We start from the raw sequence: 20007 nt of genomic DNA, 5'->3' as shown, positions 1-20007 counted from the left end.
ATGGTACTAATATTTCAGGTAGCATTCCCCAAACTGTTCTGGAAAATCAGCTCTCATATCCCAAGGAGACACTGATAATGCTCCTTGGACAACCCCAAAGGGTTCAGGAAGCTCTACACCCTATTTTGGTTTTATTTCACTCTTAAGCAGCTTCAAAATTTCATCTTAGGGTGTTTTTAAAGTGCATCTGCAATTGTGGACTATGTGGTGCTCGCAGAACTTACTGAATAATTTTCCGCAGCATCATGACACTGTTATGTTTGCTTAAGTATACACCTAACTGTGGCTGCGTTTCCAAAACTTCACCAAAGTAACTTTTTTCTGCTTTTATTTTCTTATATATGGATCAATACAGTGTCTCAGAGGTGTATTTATATATCTATATACATATATAACTAAATTTAAAACATCTATAAAATTAAAACCTCAGATGAACAAATTTTATTCACGAAGAAATCAGCCTTGAGAAGTTGTTCCTTAACCCTGGTTTGGTGCATTTTTCCTGGGAGGAGAAGTGAATTTTAATACCGAAATACTGCAGGAAAAAGAGAACAGGGGCAATCTGAGCAAATCCAACTAAATGTAAAGGCAGATGCCCTGGGCCAGTGGGGGCCGAGCTGGTCCTCCTGCCAAGAGCAGCTTGCAGAGTAGCACATGTGGTTTTAGGCCTTTATCTCATAAAGAAACACTTTTCTCTACAAAGAGTCAATGAGAAGCACCTCTCCTTGCATTTTGTTCAACAACGTCTCAGCCACAGTATTTCCTCAGGTAAAGATGAATACTTTTGGGGGGAAATTTATATTTGCTAACTGGCTTTCCCGTCTTCCATGTTCTCAGATTGAAATGGAAATTGAAATCAACAATAACTGATACCAGTTTCTTAACCTGATCATGGAAAAGAACAATCAAATGAGCTCACACATGGGTAGGGCGCCTGTAGCATAAGGTGTCTGTCACTGAGCCCGGGCAGCCTATTTTACTCACCATTGCACACTGATTCTCGTCTCGGGCTGGCAAATTGTGCTGTTGTCTAAAAATATTGTTGAGCATGAGCTATATTTTTCTCTAAGGTGATCTGGAAATACCTGAAAGGAAAGGGGAATAGAAGAAAACATCACAGTAAGTTAAGAAAAGTATGCTTTTTCTTGGTTAAAATATCAAACATGAAAGCTCAGGGGGTGTAAACAGCCTGACCTGTGATATGCTAGGGAAGGAAAGGTCACCCTGGGGCAAGGTCCCCATCGCTAGGAACAAAAGCGTTCTACCCTGGTGACAAACCTGGCCTGTCGCTCCTACGCTGTTCATCTCTGCCTAACTGCCTACTGTATCGGTGCTGCTGAATTTTTATAAACTAATTCAGATGAGCCTTCCTTTCTCATATTATTATAAAGCAGCTTTCAGCATGCGGTCACACTTTCCCATCAGGATCTCCCACAAATACACAAAGACAGGACAGGGAGAACACCTAGCTGATATCTTTTAAAATACAGAGCATTTAAAAACTGCCAGTAGCCAAAAATCAGAAATATCTTTATATTATCTAAAACACAATTTTGCCTGTTTCAGATGTCTTACTTCAAAGCCACTTATTCCTCATTAGCCAAAAGTTCCAGAGGGCATAATCTGAAAAGACTCACTCTTTGGAGGAATAAATTCTTTCAAGCTACAAATATTCTAACTATAGCTAAAACTCTGATATGTTCCTTAATCTATGCAGTTAACCTGTAATTTACTTTTGGGATCTCAAAAAGACAAATACAGCATAAAATGTGAAAACTCATTCGAATACTTTTATTCTAAATGGAAGGTTATCTTTTAAGAGCACTGCTATACAAGTGTAATATGGCATATAAAACACCTTAATAAAGTCAATTATGACCAAAAACCTATATATGGGGAGGGGAGAGAAGAACAGGAAAAAAATGTACCAAGATATAGACTAGCTGGTAAAACTTTAGGTGATATTTCCTCTCCTTTTCCTGTAGTTAAAATTTTTTTCTACTATAAATGTATATTGCTTTGTATTTGAAAATATTCGTGCTAAAACATGGAAAATTTTTAATTAGGCATGGGCTCAAAGCTCCATGGGGTTCATTTAGTAAATCAACAACTTACAGTCTACTGGCCTCATCCAACCAAAGGAACACTCAACACTCTGCCATCAGTCCAGGCCTCCTCCCAACTATTCAGACTTCCCAGGATCGAGTATCTAGCATCCCCCAGAGGGGGCGCAATTAAGCCTCCTGGCAAAGCCTGGGTATACTGGCTGCAGGTTACTTTCCCCTCATCTTCCTTGAAAATTTAAAACAATTGTTCTTTGTGGTTAAAACCTTACTATTGATGGCTTACAACCACAATAAACTACAGTGACAAACATAAAGATAAAAAATGCAAATACAAAAAAATGCAAATACAAAAATACTACGGAAAACTTAGTGTTCACAGGTATCTGAACCCCTGGTGGGTCACTAGAATGGACAGAGACAAAAATCCTGCTGTATCTTCCTTCACTCGGCACAAACGGCAGAACGGATGGACTTTTACAATTTTTGCAAGAAAGGGAAGGGGTTACTTAGTAGACTTGAAGTTCAATAGCAAAGACTAGACAAATAACCAGCCTAGAAGTTTAAGGAGTGACAACCCAAACCTTACTATCAAGTCAAGTACTTGTTGAAATCCTGCCCCCGCCCATTGTGCCCACTGTCTCATCTTAACCCATTAAAAAATAAAGCTGAAGTTTACTGTTTTCTCTCTACTTTTTCACAAGACACATTTTGGATAGTAAGAACTAATGACTTTTAGTTAACTTGAAAATTTCTAGCACTTTATGCATTAATGAAAACTGCACCATCTACGTTGCACATAAATGGGACAATACTGCAAAGTGCATGGTTTGAATAGAATTCTTAACTAAGACTTTAGGAGGAAAGTGTAGTATGCTAATTATAGGGAGAAACCAAAATATTCTATGGATTAATATTAATTTTCTTGAATTAAAACTTTAAACTTTGATTTACACTTTAAATATAGGTTCTAAGTTTGAGTTAGAACCTATACATTTGAGATTTGTAAACTCACCACAAATCTATTTCCACTCCCCTTCCTTTCAGAGACATGTCCTGAGAATTAAAGGCATAAAAAAAGCCATACACACTATAAGAACAAAGGGGGGGAAGCACAGCCTTGGTGCCCACAGAGAGTGGCTAGAACAGGGGTCAGGAAGCCAGTGTGTCTTACAGAACCCAAGGCAGGCTCAGAATCCGCCCCAAATTCTTGCAGTGCAGCCCTGTCAGTTGCGAAACTTCTGCTCACTCCTAGTGCTTCCAGTTAGATAGCAACAGGCGGTCAGGGACCACCACACATCTGAGGGACGCCAACAAGTAGGACAGATCAAAACAGATGGTGACTATGAACAAGACAGGTAACAGCAAGCGTGGGAGAGGCTGTGGAGACAAAGGAACCCTCGTTCGCTGCTGGTGGAAACATAACCTGGTCCAGCCACCATGGAAAACAGTAGGGAGTGTCCTCAAAAATTAAGAACAGAGCTACCATATGACCCAGCAACCCCCCTTCTAGTTATATACCTGAGAAATTTGAAAACATTCATTTGCAGAAATATATGCGCCCCTTTGCTCATTGCAGCATTATCCCCAGTGGCCAAGGCACGGGAGGAAACAAAGTGTCCTCCGGTGAAGGTCTGGGTGAAGCAGCTGTGGGCACACACAGCGGGACAGCTCTCGGCCGCCAGCAGAGGGAAGCACCGCCACTGCGACAACACGGGGATCACGATGCTCAGCTAAACGAGGCAGCCAGAGAAAGCGAAGAGCCCCACGATTTCACTCACGTGCGGGATATAAAACGAAAACCCACAGACACAGACAACAGCACGGTGGCTGCCAGAGGGAAGGGGTGTGGGGGTGGTGAAGGGCAAGGGGCCCAGATATATGCTGAGGGAAGGTGACTTGGCTTTGGGGGCTGGGCACACAGTGCAATATACCGATCATGCATCACAGACATGCACACTTGAAACCTATGGGACCCGATTAACCAACGTCCCCCCAATGAATTTAATTAAAAAACATCTGAACTCATAAACAAAAGTTGAAAACATTTCCTAAAATCTACATGCTAAGAACATCACTTTATTGAGTGATTACTTTAATAAAGCAACTTAGAACCTATGGTATCAGCAAATGAGTTGTCCTATGTAAAATAAACTACTGCATAAAAGAAAAGAAAATTAATGGGAGTGATAAAATTCAGGAGCAAGTGAAAACGTAAAAAAATTATTCTTAACCTCAGAAAGGCAAAAAATGTCCTTGGTAAAAGAACAAAATGCTTTATAAAAGAATGACAGGATGTAAGAGACACTGTACATTAAAGACAAGATGGACAAAACAGAGAATTATAAAGGGCTGGGGCATAAAGGCAAGGAAATCTCCAGAAGATAGAAAAAGACAAAATGGGAAATAAGAGGGAGAAGAACTTACAGACTCATGCAGGAATCCTGGCCTGAGAGTTCCAACTTCTGAGTAATGGGAATACCAAAAAAAAGAAGGAATAGAGGATATAGGAAAGAATCAAAAACAATTCCCTGAAAGCAGATCAGACCTGCAGCCTTGATGGCCACAATAAAAAGGAAAGGTACATACCAAAACATATTATAAATTCCAGAATATCAGGAATAGGGAAGGTTCTAAAAGTTTCCAAGGAAGAAAGGGGTGGGGGAATTACTAAAATTGGTAATATATAACGTATCATCCAATGTCAACAGATTTAAGAACTGTGGTGATTAACAGTAGAAATGTCTTTAGAACTGAAAAAATTAATTTCAACCCAGAATCCTATATTTTATTAAACAGGAGGCATTTCAGAGAGGCTAGATCTCTAAAAAATTTCTGCCCATGTATCCTTTCCCAGGAAAAATTGCTCCAGTAAAACAAGGGAGTATAAGAAGACAGGGGAAAACATACCACCTAGGACAGCGATTTTCAACCAGTGTAAGGGCAGGACACTGTGGCGCAACAAGAATTCTTAAAACATGCAATACCTGACTATTCCCTTAGATTGTCAAATAAAACAATGACAACAGCCAACACAACAAGAGATGTCCAGTGTGACTTAATCAAAATTATAACTACCTTTTTTGTCAGATCAGCAAAAAATATATTTTTTGATGTGCCACAAAATTATATATATTTTTTAAAAAATATATCTTTATTGACTTCAGAGAGAAGAAGGGAGAGGGAGAAGAAGAGAGAGAGAGAAACATCCATGACGAGAGAGTCACTGATCAGCTGCCTGCTGCAGGCCCCCAACTGGGGATCGAGCCCGAAACCCGGGCATGTGCCCTGACCGGGAATCGAACCCTGATCTTCAGGATCATAGGTCGATGCTCAACCACTGAGGCACACTGCTTGGACCACAGAATTTTAGTCATTAGCTTATGTGTGCCGTGAGATGGAAAAGGTTGAAAATCACTGATCTATAAGACATAGGGGACCCCACACAAGAGAACAGTTATGTGAGCTCCCAGGTGACTTTAAAGAAATATGCCACAAAACAGGCACAGAGCAGGCCTAGGGAAAGCAAGTCTCTACTAGACTAGGATAACAAGAGGCGGGAGATTGCTTCCAATAAAACATGGAACTCTGTTTAGGAAATGGAAAATATTTTTGACAGGCCTGTGACAAATGTTACAGAATTTTGGGAAAAAATATTTGTTAGAAAACAAGAAGTGAATATAGTCAAAAAATTAATTCCACACACACAAAAGTGAAAACTTACTAGGTATTATGTTAATGTAGCATAAACGTAGTATTTCTGTCTGATAGCCATCTTTCTCTGCCAAATTACCAGATTGTTAGGAACAAAAAATGTATTTTGAAAGCAGGGAGACCAGCCTACTTGCTGCATCTGGCTGTGTGAGGTCATGGTGACTAGGAAGAAGGGGTTGGGATTGTCCTGGAGAAGTGCTCAAGTTTCAGTCACATAGGGGTCCCAAAACTGTATACACACTGTAACAGCTGGTAACACACTCAATTTTCACTCCTTTCCAGGTTTAACTGATTTGAAATAATGGGGGAAGACAGGCTAAGCTTTGAGCAGAGAAAACTTATCCTAAAGACCCACCAGACTTTCTTCTATGGGGATTCATACAAGATAAAGTTTACGGTACAAAACCAGCCAACAGTCAACAAATTGAGGGCCCAAAATACTGAACCAAATAATTCTTGCTGTTTGCGATTCCATTGCTTTGCCTTATCATCTGTGCCTGGACCAGAACGGTCATCGGTTTGAGAACAAGCAGTGACCAAAAAATTACTCACTTCTATAGATTTTTTCAAATTCTGAAACTGAACTATATGTTACTAAGCACTGACTTGATAATCATTCAAAGTGCATGTACATCTTTTGGGACACTGTGTATTTGAGAAAAAGAATGAAGGGTATACAAGAAAGAGGCACAGCCACAGATCTACATGGCTCAGCAGTAAAAAAATATTTACAGAATATAATAATGTAAACATTGATTCTGATTTAATAACAACCATGTTACATGTTGAGAGGAAAGGGGGAGGGAAAGAAGGCCACCCTGGAGTTGAGAAAGCTAAGCTTTCAGCTGCTATGACAATAAGTCAATAGATGGTGCTAAAAAGTGACTTAGCTATTATATTGTTTATTTTGTAAAAAACAAGATTAAAAGTTAAGGAAAAAATTTAAGGCAGATCTTTATATCACAACCAAGTTATTGAAATTTAACTTAAAGGTCAGAACCTCTTAAAAAGTGGGGATTACTAAGTCAAAAGCTTTCCTGAATATGTAAGTTTGATAATTAAGATAACAGAAATGATTTAGAAAATCTACCAAAAAAGGGCCATGTTGATGACACTGGGTCCATTATATACTTTTAAAAATCGTGGCAGACAATTTTAAATTCAGATTATTAATTCCTTACTTAACTTTTCCAGTGTTTACTTACATGGTGTGAAGAGCTGTTCCTCCTCTTTCCTTGCACTAAGAATAAAAAGAATAAGTGATCAATGCAGATACAAACGCCTCAGGGAAACAGTTATGATTCCCTGACAGATATCAACATGTAAAATAAGACAAATTAAGCTCCATTTCTTTTATCACTTCCCCAAAATTTATAATTTAAATCACCTGGCAAGATGAGTTCCATAAAGTAGAATCTTTAAACTCAGTTTGACTGTTTTGACCTAAGAGATATTCTGTATTGGTACAAATCAAAGCCGCTCCATGTACTGAAGAAAAGGCAAAGCTAATTAGGCCGGGTGAGAGTCAACTAATGAACAAGTTTAACTGCTGCATCTCTGAGCCACTGCTCAGCCCTGGTTCCTAATTCTGCATTTACACCCACTTTACGTGAGTCACCAGCATCTAGCAGTTGATGGCTCCAAGAACCAGTTTCTGGCCAGGCCCCTGGAAGCATCCTGCACCACTGACTGGTAACCACCTGGAATATCCTGCAAAGGATCCCATAGTTTAAATTGTAAAATGAGTGTGGCTAACCTAACTAAACACCTACAACACAAAATTGTTTTGCTCTCACAAAGATCAGAAGAAAACTAAAAGCCCCAAAGAGGGTCCTGGGCTGCACTTTGTGCCCCCCGCTGCCTCCTGGAAGGTGGGGGGGCATCACAGGCACCTTCCTAGGACTGAAGGCAGCTTTTCCTTTACTGTCTCCCCCTCTCTACATGAGAGCAGCCCATGGTTCTGGAAGAAACCGAAATACAGCAATCCTACCAAGAACGATCAGCTCCAGAAAGTCAAAATGCACACGTACCATGAAAAGGCATGTTAAAAAGCCCCACTGTTACTGCGCTGCGTTAATTCAGATACACTGGAGCCTGCCCTTCTTGTGCTCCTGCTGTCTAATCAACTGAAAGCTTGATCTGTGAGCCTTTTTAAGCAAGAAAACACGATTTAACATAACATTAAGGAAAATAAGCAGGCAAGCAGGGTGATAAAATCCTACAGTTCTGACCCTTTTCCTAAAACAAACAGGACACAGGAAGCTGACACTAGTTTCCCTGCTGATGCTGAGCTTCTGGGGCCCCGCAGGCCTGTCTGCTCTGATGCCCCTGGGCAGCCCTGCAGCAGGTGAGGGAGCTGGGAGGAGCTGGAAAGTTCTAGATGTGGGGAGGATGGAGCATTTGGTTGAGCGTTATGTAAAATAAAGCCAAAATCACAAATTCAATCCTCACACATGAACAACTGATTTTTTTGATTTGTTCAAATAAAAACCTAACTGTGACCTAAATTCTATCTTGACTTACCATGCATTTGATATTTCTTTAGGAAAATTGTTGTTGCTCTGGGATGGTCGGAAGGGATTAACTGTAAATACCACTCTGTATAGGAAGAAGAGAAATAAGCATACTGATTTAGTTGAGTAGAAAAATACAAAATTTAAAAAATAGCTATACATCCATTTTAATCACTTAAACGGAGTTAGAAAGAGTTTTTTGTGTTTTTTTTTCCATTTTTTTAAAAATGTATCTTTATTGATCTCAGAGGAAGGAAAGGAGAGGGAGAGAGAGAGATAGAAACGTCAATGATGAGAGAGAGTCATTGATCGAGCCTGCAACCCGGGCAGGTGCCCTGACTGGGAATCGAACCCTGATCGCCTGGATCCCATTTAGACGCTCAACTGCTGAGCAACGCCCGGCCAGGCAAAAAAGTTTTTAAGTAATGATAACAAGACAATTTTAGTGAAGGCAACAACATAAAAATTCTACCGGGGTTATTAAAAATTGCAAGATCTTTCTAGATATGAGGAATCAACCCAGGCTATATCTTAGACTTTTTTTAAACTTGCACATAAGTAATCTAATTTAAATTGGGGTATCATATATGTGCTTTCCCCTTTCCACTTATCAATTAGAAATATAGTCACTCTCTTTTATGCTGATATTACTAGCTCATTCCAGAAACAGTCTCAAGAAACAAGTTACACTGTGGCCAATTAGCATCAGATACCAGCTAATACATCAAATAGGCCCAAATCAAGTGAGCTGCTTTTGGAAAATGTTCTTTACACACGTAGGCTGATTCTAACTCCATTCAGATAATGAACTTACTTAGTCAGCTGAGGCTTACTTGGGGCTGTTCATCGTGGCGCATTTTAAAGGACAGCATAAAAGCTCAGTGCTCTAATCTACAGGAATAGTTTCATGACAGTGACTTTTTATACTTTTGACAAAGTGATTTTTTAGTTCTGCTCTCAATTTCCAAAGCTAAACTCTCACTTCTTCCTTCCATGCCCCATGATTAATTTGGGGCTTCAATAAGAATTCTTTCTCGGCCTGATCACAGGGCTGCTTGCAAACATGAAATCTGCTGTGAACACATAAAGTAGGTCCCTTGCAGCGCACCTTGCACCGAGGTGGGATAATCTTCTACTTAGGCAAGAATAACAAACACGTACTTGAATTTTAATAACACACAGTTCCCCACTATATGCAATTATAAAGTTGTCATTTAAAAAAACAAACCCTATGATAGGCCTTAGCAATGTCCATCTCAAACCATTTAACCAAACTTGTAAGAAAGTGGACCAAGGTCCTGACGGAATAATGGTTCAGGCGACACTCCCCACGTCACATAATAATGGGCCTGTTTTTAAAAGGACATTTGGAGGTCAAATATAAATAGACTATAGCCCTGGTTCTTGGGGAATCAAAATGCTCACTGATATGTTAAAACTATAGTAATGAATAAAGTCTAACGTCATGTCCAAATGTATTTACCTAGAAGACTTTCCCCTCCGACTAACACAGTTAGAATGTTGCCCAAACGTCATTCGGGACTGGCTGGTTAGCAGACATCTGAGCTGTCGGCTTTGACAGTCCCGCCAGCAGAGAAATTAAATAACTGAGCCAATTGCCTTGTGCTTCAAGGAAGCTCCTTCCCTGAATTTCAAGTTTATTAAATTGCTTTTGAAGACACTATTCTATTCAACATTTTTTTGTAAAAAACTCATACAATTATTTTAAAGGATTTTCCCCACATATTTGAAAAATGAGACAATGTGAGCTATTTGGAAAAATAAACCAACTCAGTTGTGTACAAAGTGAGAGGCAGAGACTATCAGAGCAGCCTCTAAGCTCCAGGTGCTGAGAGAATGCAAGACTATTTCCTACCAAAAATAATGCAAATATACTGAATTTGAATAAAAAATAACACATTTGCATAAGTAGCCATGTTTGTATAGGTCCCTATGCCATGATACAGTTAAATTAATAATTTCATTGGAAAGCCCAAGAAAAGTATGTACTTCAGTCAAGGAAGCTGCAGGCTTACACACACACACACACAAAACAAGATGTGCTGCTATGGCTCTAAATATAAAAATCAAGAAGGCTGGAATGAAAGAAATGACAATATGCAGAAAAAAACAAAATTAGCTCAAGTAACAAACAAAAAGCTGGAGCTTCCCCTACCCTACACCCAGTTCTAGGGCAGGCACATGCCCCAGGGCTGGCCGATCAATCCCAGCTGGTCTGGCACCTCCCAAGAACCTCAGAGAAAGGCAGAGCTGACCTCTAGGACCCTTAGGGCCTCTGGAGCTCTGGGCTCTGCCTTTACCAGCATGAGGAGGAAGCCTTTTCAGGAGAAATCCACAGGAGCAGAACTGACGCGAGTTCTGAGAAGCTCATTTCATTCCTGAACCAAGGAGTACCTTGGTTTTTACTCTGTGAACTCTGGTCATACAAGTCAGTGGTTTTAAACTTTTGAATCTCCTTAGAAAAGCTTTTTAAAACGAAATGACCAGGCCGAAATGTTTGGTTGTTTTTATGGCTCAATGCATACAACTAAGTTGCTTTCTAAAACAGGTGAGGGCACACTAGTGTATAATGCCTCCAAACATACCAGTTTTAGCTTCTACCCCAGCTTTAATACTTAAACAAATCCTAGTTATGTGAATGAGGAACCTCCCAGTGTCTCTAATTTGCATTTCTTTGATTATATGGTTTGACCACAGTTAACAGTGTTATTTCCACCTTGGTGAGTCGCCTTTTGTTTACAGGTACTGTATGTATTGTGCCCACGAGAACCCTAAGGTTATTAATTTGCATGAGCCTTTCATAAAATATTTTCTGTTTATAGCCTCCAACAATTTTATATATATGTATAACTTCCACTTTTTGCTAACGACAAATACTGCATCACTATTTTATAGTATGGTTTTAAGCAGCATTTTTCAGAAAGACATTGATTTCAATTTATTCCAATGAAATAGAAATGTCAGAAGTTTCTAGGCCAACTGCTGGGCACCTGTTCACTTAAGGTTCCTGCATGTACTGACTGCTCTATCCCTATACTACACATTGTGTTTACTGTACATTGTATTGGTTTCCTGACCCATAACACGAAATTTAGACTCTAACAAGTGGATTATACACTAATGATTTTCTCTCTCTGAGTCTGCACTTCCCCCCAGGCAGGTGGCTCCTTCCCCAGGGCCTGGAGCTGGCTGCCCCACCCAAGGGCACAGGGTGAGCTCCTGGGGCCCCCAGGCTGCTGCTCCTTGAGCCTTGCTTCCTAGGAAGCCTCTGCCCCTCCCAGCTCTGGCTTCCAAACCCCCTCTGCAGCCGGCTCGCCTTGGATCTCAGGGCTGCCTTGTTGGAGTCCTCAACACGTGTCAGTGACTGTGACCGAGACGGGACAGTTCCCACAGTGAAGTACACCCTTCTTCCATTATGTATTTTTAAAGGTACTTTGCTCAGTGTCTTGGGCTTTTAGGAACATTCCTCAGTAACAATTTACCTCAATTTCATCTCAAATTATGGAATGTTACTGTTTTAACCCTGAAGTTTAATTACTCTAATACACTGGAAAAAGGGTGTGTGAAAAAAGGTAGTATCCCCAAAGCTGATCACATGACATGTCACTCTATCAGTCCCATCCCTGTGTCCATCCATCTGAAATTCACATTCCTGCTCCAGCAACCTGATGTTCAAACCTCGGAAAACTCAATTTATACCACTCAGAGCCTGTCTTCTCACATGTAAAGCAGATAAAATTCCTATATTACTGAACTCAAAACACTGTAAGGGTCAAATGAAATGCAAGAGGAATTGATGTACTATATATAGAGCACCAAGAAATGACAAAAAAGCTTTCATAAGTTAATTCAAAAGCAAAATATGAACATTTAGTATCATTTCACAGGAAGTGTATGAAGTGCCTGCTCATTAACCAGCACCCCCACGTCATCTTAAGTAAATGTGAGCCTTGGCTGCCCGTTGAAGGGAAAGGAACCAAAGTCACACAATTAGCAGGAATTTCAGCATTTTTGTAAAATAAGCAAATACATATTTCCCCTGCTTTGTCATGTACATCACTGGATGTCCTCTCCTTCCTTTTCCATGTAACTTATCCTGGAGATCACCACATAGCAGGAAAGAGACATTTTATTTTTTAGAGCTCCATAGTAGTCGACTGTGGGGACGTACTAGTTTATTTTTCTGTGACTTGTCATTCCTATTGTGTCACTACATTTAGATTTACTTAATTTCCTTAACTCGGCCCATTTTAGGCCCTTACAGTTTCTGTTCAATCCACGGTTGACTCCCCTGCGCTACTCTGCCCGCCGTCTACCTGACACCCCTGCATCCCCCCTTCTCACCCGGGAGCTTCTCTCTCTCTCCCTTGCTGTTCCTCTCTCTCTCTTTATACAATTAGCATCATTTCCCTACATATAATCCTCCAGTGGTTTCTAATTACAAGACTAAAATTCGTATTTTTTGTCAAGGCCCACGGGCATGCAGGTCTGAACGCACCGCCTTCCTCCTCCCGGCGCCCGTCAGTCTCCGCAGCCGCCCCCCCCGTGCCTGCTGTTCGTGGCCTGCACTCTGCGCACCCCCACCTGAGGAACCTGCCTGGAGCGTGTTCACAGGGCTCCCTCATTTTCAGACCGGCTCAGTGTCACTGAAGGGAGCAGCCGTCTTTAACCCTGACTTTCTTGACTGTCCATGTGCTGTCCGCCCCTAGGATCCTCTAGAATGTAGAAACCTTTGCTAGGGTGGGAGCCTGGCCTTGAGTATCACTGTTTGTCCTGCATCTGGAATGGTGCCCAGTAAATATCTAACTATTTCAGTGTACCCCAAGTCAATTAAGTTTCTCCCAATTCTCTTATAACTCCTAAGATTTTACCTAATGCAGTCTTCTGATTTATAATCTAAGATCAGCACTTCTTTCAGATCTTAGCGTATTTACTCAGAATTAGAGACACAAAATCCCCCAAAAACCTAAAAGAGTTCTGCTGTCCAGTGAAAAACCAATGGTGACTTTACTTTGGGATAAGAATATTTAATGTTAAAATACCTTAACTGCAAAATGACATCCTAATCAAGATATAAGAAAGCATACCATCTGAAGTCTACAGGTCAGTATAATGCATCTGTTTTTATCTGGGTCCCAGAATAAAGCATTATAATGGGAGTGTGTATGGTTTCACTTTGGACAATGGCCCATCCTAAAGACTGGGCACCTGAGTGATGCTCCAACCATCTGAAGGTACAGGGACAGTTATGAAAAGGCCTGCAGCAGAGCTCCACGCAGTTGCATAGAAATGCCCCTTAGAGCGCCCTCCAGGGGTCAGGCACAGGTCCAGGGGCTTTATGTCATTACTTCTCTTTATAACACAGAGCTATAAAGCAGCATACAAACAATGATTTCATTTTTGTAGAATCACATGTTATGTTTATATGCGTAAGAAAGGTTCAGGAAGAATAAACACCGAAATATTAATAAACGTTCTGGGTGTTCTCAGCATAAGCAAGTGACTTTTCTGTATTTTCCAATCTTTTACATCAAATGCTTATTAATATTGTCACCAAAAAAAGAGGGTTTAAAATAGCTCCTGGAAAGAGTGAAGATCTGCTGCCCAGAGGTTTTTCCTCATAGTATTGCCAGTTCCTTCCTACGCACCCCTCAGGGGCAGCGGGAGGAAGGGTTCCCTGAGAGAGCACCTTGAGCCAGCAAATTAGCAAAGCTCATGAAGTCAGGACACGAAAGGCTGTGTGAGCAGTTGGTGAGTAATAACAACACTGCATGACAGGACCTTAGTGTCTTTTTTCTGTTACTGAGGCCACCATAGGTTATAGTCGATATATTGTTGATAAAGGCAAGGTGCTACACAAATTCTTTTAAGTCTGTCTGAAATCTGTACTAGGCTCTTAAGAATATCCCCTGGAAATGACTTCAAGAAACCACCTTCTGTTCCAGAAGAACAAGGCAGAGCATCATTCAAGCGTGATTCTGTGTAAGAGGCACATGGTTCAATTCTCCAGCACAGAAAAGCCAGAATGTTTTACATCTAAGTAGGTATTTCCTATTTCCAGGGAAATTGATGTAAAATTGTCTGAAATACAGACATTAAAAGCAAATTTTCAGTGTCCTTGGACTTTACATTTACCATTTTCACCTTGTTTCTATGGAAACTTAATAACAGGCAAATGCTGAAATTGAGGTTTCTCATATCACGTTATTGAATGTCCCTTCAAAATTAAAAACAATTTGAAATAGAAAATCTATCACATTAAACATAAAAGGCAATTCTATACTTTGAACCCTGTATTTCCAGCTTCTCTGGTTTACATTACTCACTACAGGCTTGTGCTCACTCCCTGGTCCTTGACCTGCCCTCTCACCAGCTTCTCACAAGGTCCCTCTGCGTCCAGAGCTCTGTCGGCTTCCATCCGAGGCCGTCGGAACACACTCCCTAAAACACAGCAACTCGCACCCGGGGAAATTCCTGGTCCCCCGTGACTTCTACTTTGACTCTTACCCACTGTGATGAGTTTATAGACACAGGGGGAGCAGCTGTTGCTTCTGAGTTGTATACAGTGATTTCAAACGGGAGTAATCACGATGGGAGGAAGTTAAAATGGGCTCACTTTATGGAGAAATATGAAATATAAGCTGCAATCTAAAGAGTTTGTAAGCACCACAGAAACTGAATTTGGCACATTGCCACCTGCACGTCAGCCTCTTCTGCTCAGCAGCTGTGCCACAGTCACTTCACAGCCTAAGTCTCGGTTTCCTCGGCAGCAATGGAGGGAGAGTATACACGGGCCTTATTTGCAGTGAGAAGGGCCAAAGGAGATATACGTGGAAGTGAGTTGTACACCTTAAAAGAATTAAATCAAGGTCCTCTTTAGCCTCTCATCCAACACTACCCATACACTAACTGGTTTATAAAATCACTCAGAGGCTTACCTGGCAGCGCCAAGCAGAGCGAGCAGAAGCTTTCACAGGTACTTACTTGCCTTGTGTTTAAAGGTACACTTAATTCACGTAATTTGTTCATTTCACAATATTTGAATATTCTGAAAAGCGAGTACTTTTCAGTTACAGAGCCATGTGCACCATCGGGGTGAATTCACACGGCTAATTATTCTAACATTTAAAGAAATTAAAAGCTCAACTAGAGTTTAAATAGAATAAGAGCTATAGTACATTTGCTCTATGAAATAATTTCTGGCATTTACATCAAACAAATGAACCAAGGGGGTTTTAACATCTTTGTGAAAGAATGTTTTCTACTTCAAAACCACAGTCTTCATTAGCTACACTGTCACTCAGGCTTATTTTCCAGCAAGTACTTCTTCTCCCTCCCTCTCTCCTCCCTCTCCTCCCCACCCCCTTTTAGGCACCTGGTCTTCAGAAGTTTTACCTCAACATTCCTACAGTTAGACAGGAATCTCCCTGCAGGAGGGAAGGGGACCTAGAGGGCGCCATGCAGACGAACGTTCTGAAGATATATTTGTCTCAAAGTAAATAAATTAATCAGACTCAGAGGGTTCTCCTTTGTGTAAAACAACAACCAACCAAAATAGTATTCTCGGTAGCACTGGCAGCACATTACACATCACTCAGTAATTTCAAGTCCCTCTCCCACCATTTCCCTCTGTATTCAAATTACAGTTGGGAGGAATAAAGCAGCTTCTAGGCAGCCAACTGAACACAGCCTACTTAAGACCACCACATAGAGTCCATGTCAGTTGTCTATTTTGAATTGAAATAATAAACTCTAACATCTTTGCAGTTGAACTGTCCTGAGTATCAACTATCTTAACAGGTGGGAGCCAGGGTATCTCCAGCCCCTACCTGGTTCCTTCATTTAAGTACCTTATGGATAAGTAAGGAGAGGGAGATGGGATGGATACTCTGAAATTGCGGTATTCAAGTTTTCACTGACAAAAAGGAGAAAATATACCCAAAAGTCTTTACAGAGGCCCACGAGACATTAAACAGAGGCATAAACAGGAAGGGCAAAGGACTGGAGTGTCTCAGGCTGGGTTGGGAGTAAGAACTGGGCGTTTGGGTACTGAACAGGGAAGGAAACTGGCCAGACAGGACTGGAAGGGAATAAGGGGTGGGGATGCCAGGAAGAGCCAGCTCCATGAAAGCCGGCTCCAGGCAAGGAGCCTGAGGGGGTGGCTCCCTGCTAGGGGATCCTGGGGTCAGCACAGGACAGAAGTACTCCTGAGAGCAGTGAACACCCGCCACCTCCTTACCATCGGGCATTTCCACGTCACTGAGGCGCAGGATAGGGTGGCCATCACAGAACAGGGAATGCAAGTTGTCAAGTTCCATGGCAGCCGTGGCTGGTGGTTCTGCCACTGAGTTCCTGGAGCCCCCCCCATACACAGGAGTCTCATATTCCCGAGGCCGCCCCCCAGAGTGCTGGCCCAGCTTGGGGCTGGCATTGGGCTTCAGGCAGCAGCAGGACAGTTTGTTCCCCATGAGGACCCTTCACTCCTTGCTGCTGTCACTGCCTTCACTCAACAGCCCCACCCCCCAACTCCCAACAGTGCCAAAGCCCTGTACAGCACAGGGGCCACTGGGCTGCCAGGCCCTGGGCAGGGCTCAAGGCCCGGCTGTGCCCCTGCTGCTGCCCCCGCTGCTGTCAGCTGTGACCGCCTCCACTGAGCTGACTAGTCTGTGAGGACGGCGAGCAGCCTGACTTAGTCCAAAGGTGTGGAGATCAGACAACTGCTGAGAATCACAGCCACCGCAAGAAGAGAGCACAGCCGAAGCTCCTCCTCCTTCCACAGCTGCTTCTCAACTGAAGGCAGTTCACCTGGTTGGCACCAGCCAACCAGAGCACATTCCGCGGTCACCTGGTTACGAGGGAAGAATCCCGCCCAGAGTTCCATCCAGGCCCCCACCTTACAGGGAAGGCAGTGGTTCAGGATGCCCCCTCCCTGCCCTGCACCCACTCCACCCCCTTACCAAGTGCACAGGCCTGGCCCGGTCTCAGCTTCCATACATAATTGCCTAACCAAGTCCAATGTTGTCAGGAGGGCAGGAAAGCTACAAATGTATTGGCTATGGCATTGGGGTGAAGAAGTAAACAGGAAGCGAGAAAGTGAAGACAGCAACTGAGGACTTCTCTTCCTGAGCATTTGGCTGAGAAGAGAGATGTGGCAGTAGTGAGAGGGAAACACACTGCTAGGATATGTTTATTCTTAGATGAAAAATACATGTATATTTATATGTTAAAGCATAAGAGCCAATGCAAAAAAAAAACAGAAGTCAGAGGAGCCGGGAGAATGACAGGAGCAAGGCCCCCGTGAGCAGGAGGGACACACTCAGAGCAGGGATGGACGAGCTCTGGAAGGACAGAGACGCCAGGAGGGAGCACGACCTGTGCGGCCACAGAGACATTTTTGGTAGAGGGGAGACTTAGGAATTGCTCGTCAGACGACCTCTGTCTTTATTTTAATAGGCTCCTACAGGGAAAGCCTCTCGGAGGTAGAGGGTGAGATGTCGAGAAGTGTGCACTTCAGAAAAGCTGGAAGTACCCAACAAAACCCAAATATCATCTTTCCTCAAAGGTGGGTGGGTTCAAAAGAAATTTGAGCAAAACTAAGGAGCTCTACTATAAATAGATGTCACAGAAGTAGAAGAGAAGGCTAATTATTTCCCCAAATAATTAACAGGAATAGCACCAACTTTTGGAGAAGAGTAGAGAAAAATTTAAGACAAAAATGACATGTAACTGAAAAAAGTGTGAACTTTTACAAGCCCTTTAATCACACATGTGCCAAAAAAATAAAAAGGAGCAGAGGGAGTGTTCCCCTTTATTAAAAGGACAGCAGGAGGGAAAGGTCAGCTCAAAAATCAGAGAAGCAGAGATTATTAATATTTAATAGTTTAAAAGATATAAGTAAGGTTTAGTGACAAGAACAAGCGATGTATTAAAATGTGGAGACCACAGTGAGTGGGAAAGGGCTCGATGAAGTTCAGTTTCAGTAAACAACATGGAGTTAAATCCTTAGGACCTAGTGAACGAATTCCATGGTGACAATATTATTGTCTAACGTCCTAGGAATGTCATTAGATACCATTCTGGATGACTCTTGTACACTTGATGGATGCCTAAGTTTATGTGACCAAGTAGTGCCTGCATTTATCAACAGATCCACACAAAAAGAAATGCATGACCTTGAATATTAAAGAATTTTAAACTTGTTAAGCCAAAAAATAATAGAAACAATTATTAGGAAAGTAGATTTTAAAACATTTTGTTTAAAGAAAACATTGCAGAGCAGTAAGAAAAAATTCTCTACTTCTATAACAGTAGCAAACCAGGGAGAGCAAAGGGAAGTGAATAGGAGTGATATGATTTGAGTTAGGGCAGAGTTTGATTTTGTGACAGAAACGGAGACCTTGGTTTTGCTCCTGATGGCTGAATATCCCCTGGGAGGACTGTATGATCAGTGTTTTACATGGTCTGGTGTGAACTCACTCCATTCATTCATTCATTCATTCATTCATTCATTCATTCATTCATTCAATACCCATTCAATACCTGAGCCTTTACCACAGCCTACATGCATTTTTAGGTGCTGGGGATGTTGCTTTCACCAAGATAAACAAGGTGCCTATTCGCATAACATTTATTTCTAGTAGAAGGGTCAACACACAGTGTTGCCCATCACACCACAAACTCATGGCTCAGGATGGCTATTGATCTCCAGCTATTCTGTCTTCATTACAGACAGCAGGGCAAAATGATAAGGGAGATTTTTTTCAGAATATCCACATGGCACAGTGCTTACATATTACTGCCTTAAAGACTAGTCACATGGCCACACCTAGCTGCAAGAGAGGCTCGAAAAATGTAATCATATAGCTCACTAAGTAAGACAGAAGAGAAAAGTGATTATTGGAAAGTAGCTAGCCCTGTATGCCACAATATGTAAGGAAAAATTAGAAAAGTTTCAACTTCAGGAATAATCATGATAAAATTTCATAGCCTTTTGTAAGCATAAGTGAAAATTTTATACCAGCAGGTCTGTAATAATCTTTTCTGAAGCAAACAGGACAGGAACAGCGGAGAGAGGTTTAAGCTATAAAATGAAACTAGGTTACATAGAAGAAAGACTTTCCCGCAGTCAAGTGATCAGGATTACATAGAACATGGGTATTGTGACTAATAGGGGTCCAGCCTGAGTATTATAACGAGTGGTTCTTACAGAAAAGGATTTTGTGTGTAAGTAATATGCATATTTTTCCTGATCTGAGCTGATCATCATCGTCATATTCTCAAAGGCATACATAACAAAAATGCTAAGAATTACTATACCTGATTTGATGGGGAACAACTCTCCTTCCCAACTTCAGAAAATTATAATCCAGATTTGTTAGGAAGTAGGGCATTCGATGATGTTGATATTCACATTTTAGTGAACTGTCCGGTGCCTCTTCCACCTGGCCCTTTCCAAGCCTTCTGAATTCTTCTCCCATCTTCCCTCTTCTCACAGCATGTAGGTTTCTTTCTGCCAAGTGAGTCAATTGACATGAGAATTTTAATTTATTTGATATGATGCTCTAAAAAAATAATAAGGGTGTTAGTTTGCCAGACCATCAGGGCATTAATGTTTATTGGACAGGTCAGTTTCAGCCCCAAAGGTCCACTGTGATTACAGTCCCAATCTCGGGGCATTTTATGAGACCAGTTCTAAG

The 20007-nt window shown here is 41.6% G+C and overlaps 1 protein-coding gene across 1 annotated transcript in view; it reads right to left on the bottom strand.

The window, feature by feature from the left end:
• LOC148094339 (cyclin-Y-like protein 1) overlaps positions 1 to 19714 on the bottom strand; it is a 46266-nt gene extending 26552 nt beyond the window's left edge. The window contains exons 1-4 of the mRNA XM_087815773.1: positions 19628 to 19714; positions 8301 to 8375; positions 6983 to 7017; positions 985 to 1085 (exon numbers count right to left, since the gene is read on the bottom strand). Of these exons, the coding sequence (XP_087671899.1) occupies positions 985 to 1085; positions 6983 to 7017; positions 8301 to 8307 (143 nt within the window). The 5' untranslated portion in view covers positions 8308 to 8375; positions 19628 to 19714. The remainder of the gene's footprint in view (positions 1 to 984; positions 1086 to 6982; positions 7018 to 8300; positions 8376 to 19627) is intronic.
• Between the last annotated feature and the right edge of the window lie 293 nt (positions 19715 to 20007).

This window comes from Miniopterus natalensis, chromosome 1, assembly GCF_054644295.1.
Source record: "Miniopterus natalensis isolate mMinNat1 chromosome 1, mMinNat1.hap1, whole genome shotgun sequence".
NCBI lineage: Eukaryota > Metazoa > Chordata > Mammalia > Chiroptera > Miniopteridae > Miniopterus > Miniopterus natalensis.
Note: the sequence above shows the minus strand (reverse complement) of the source record. Positions and strands in the feature narration are given on the sequence as shown.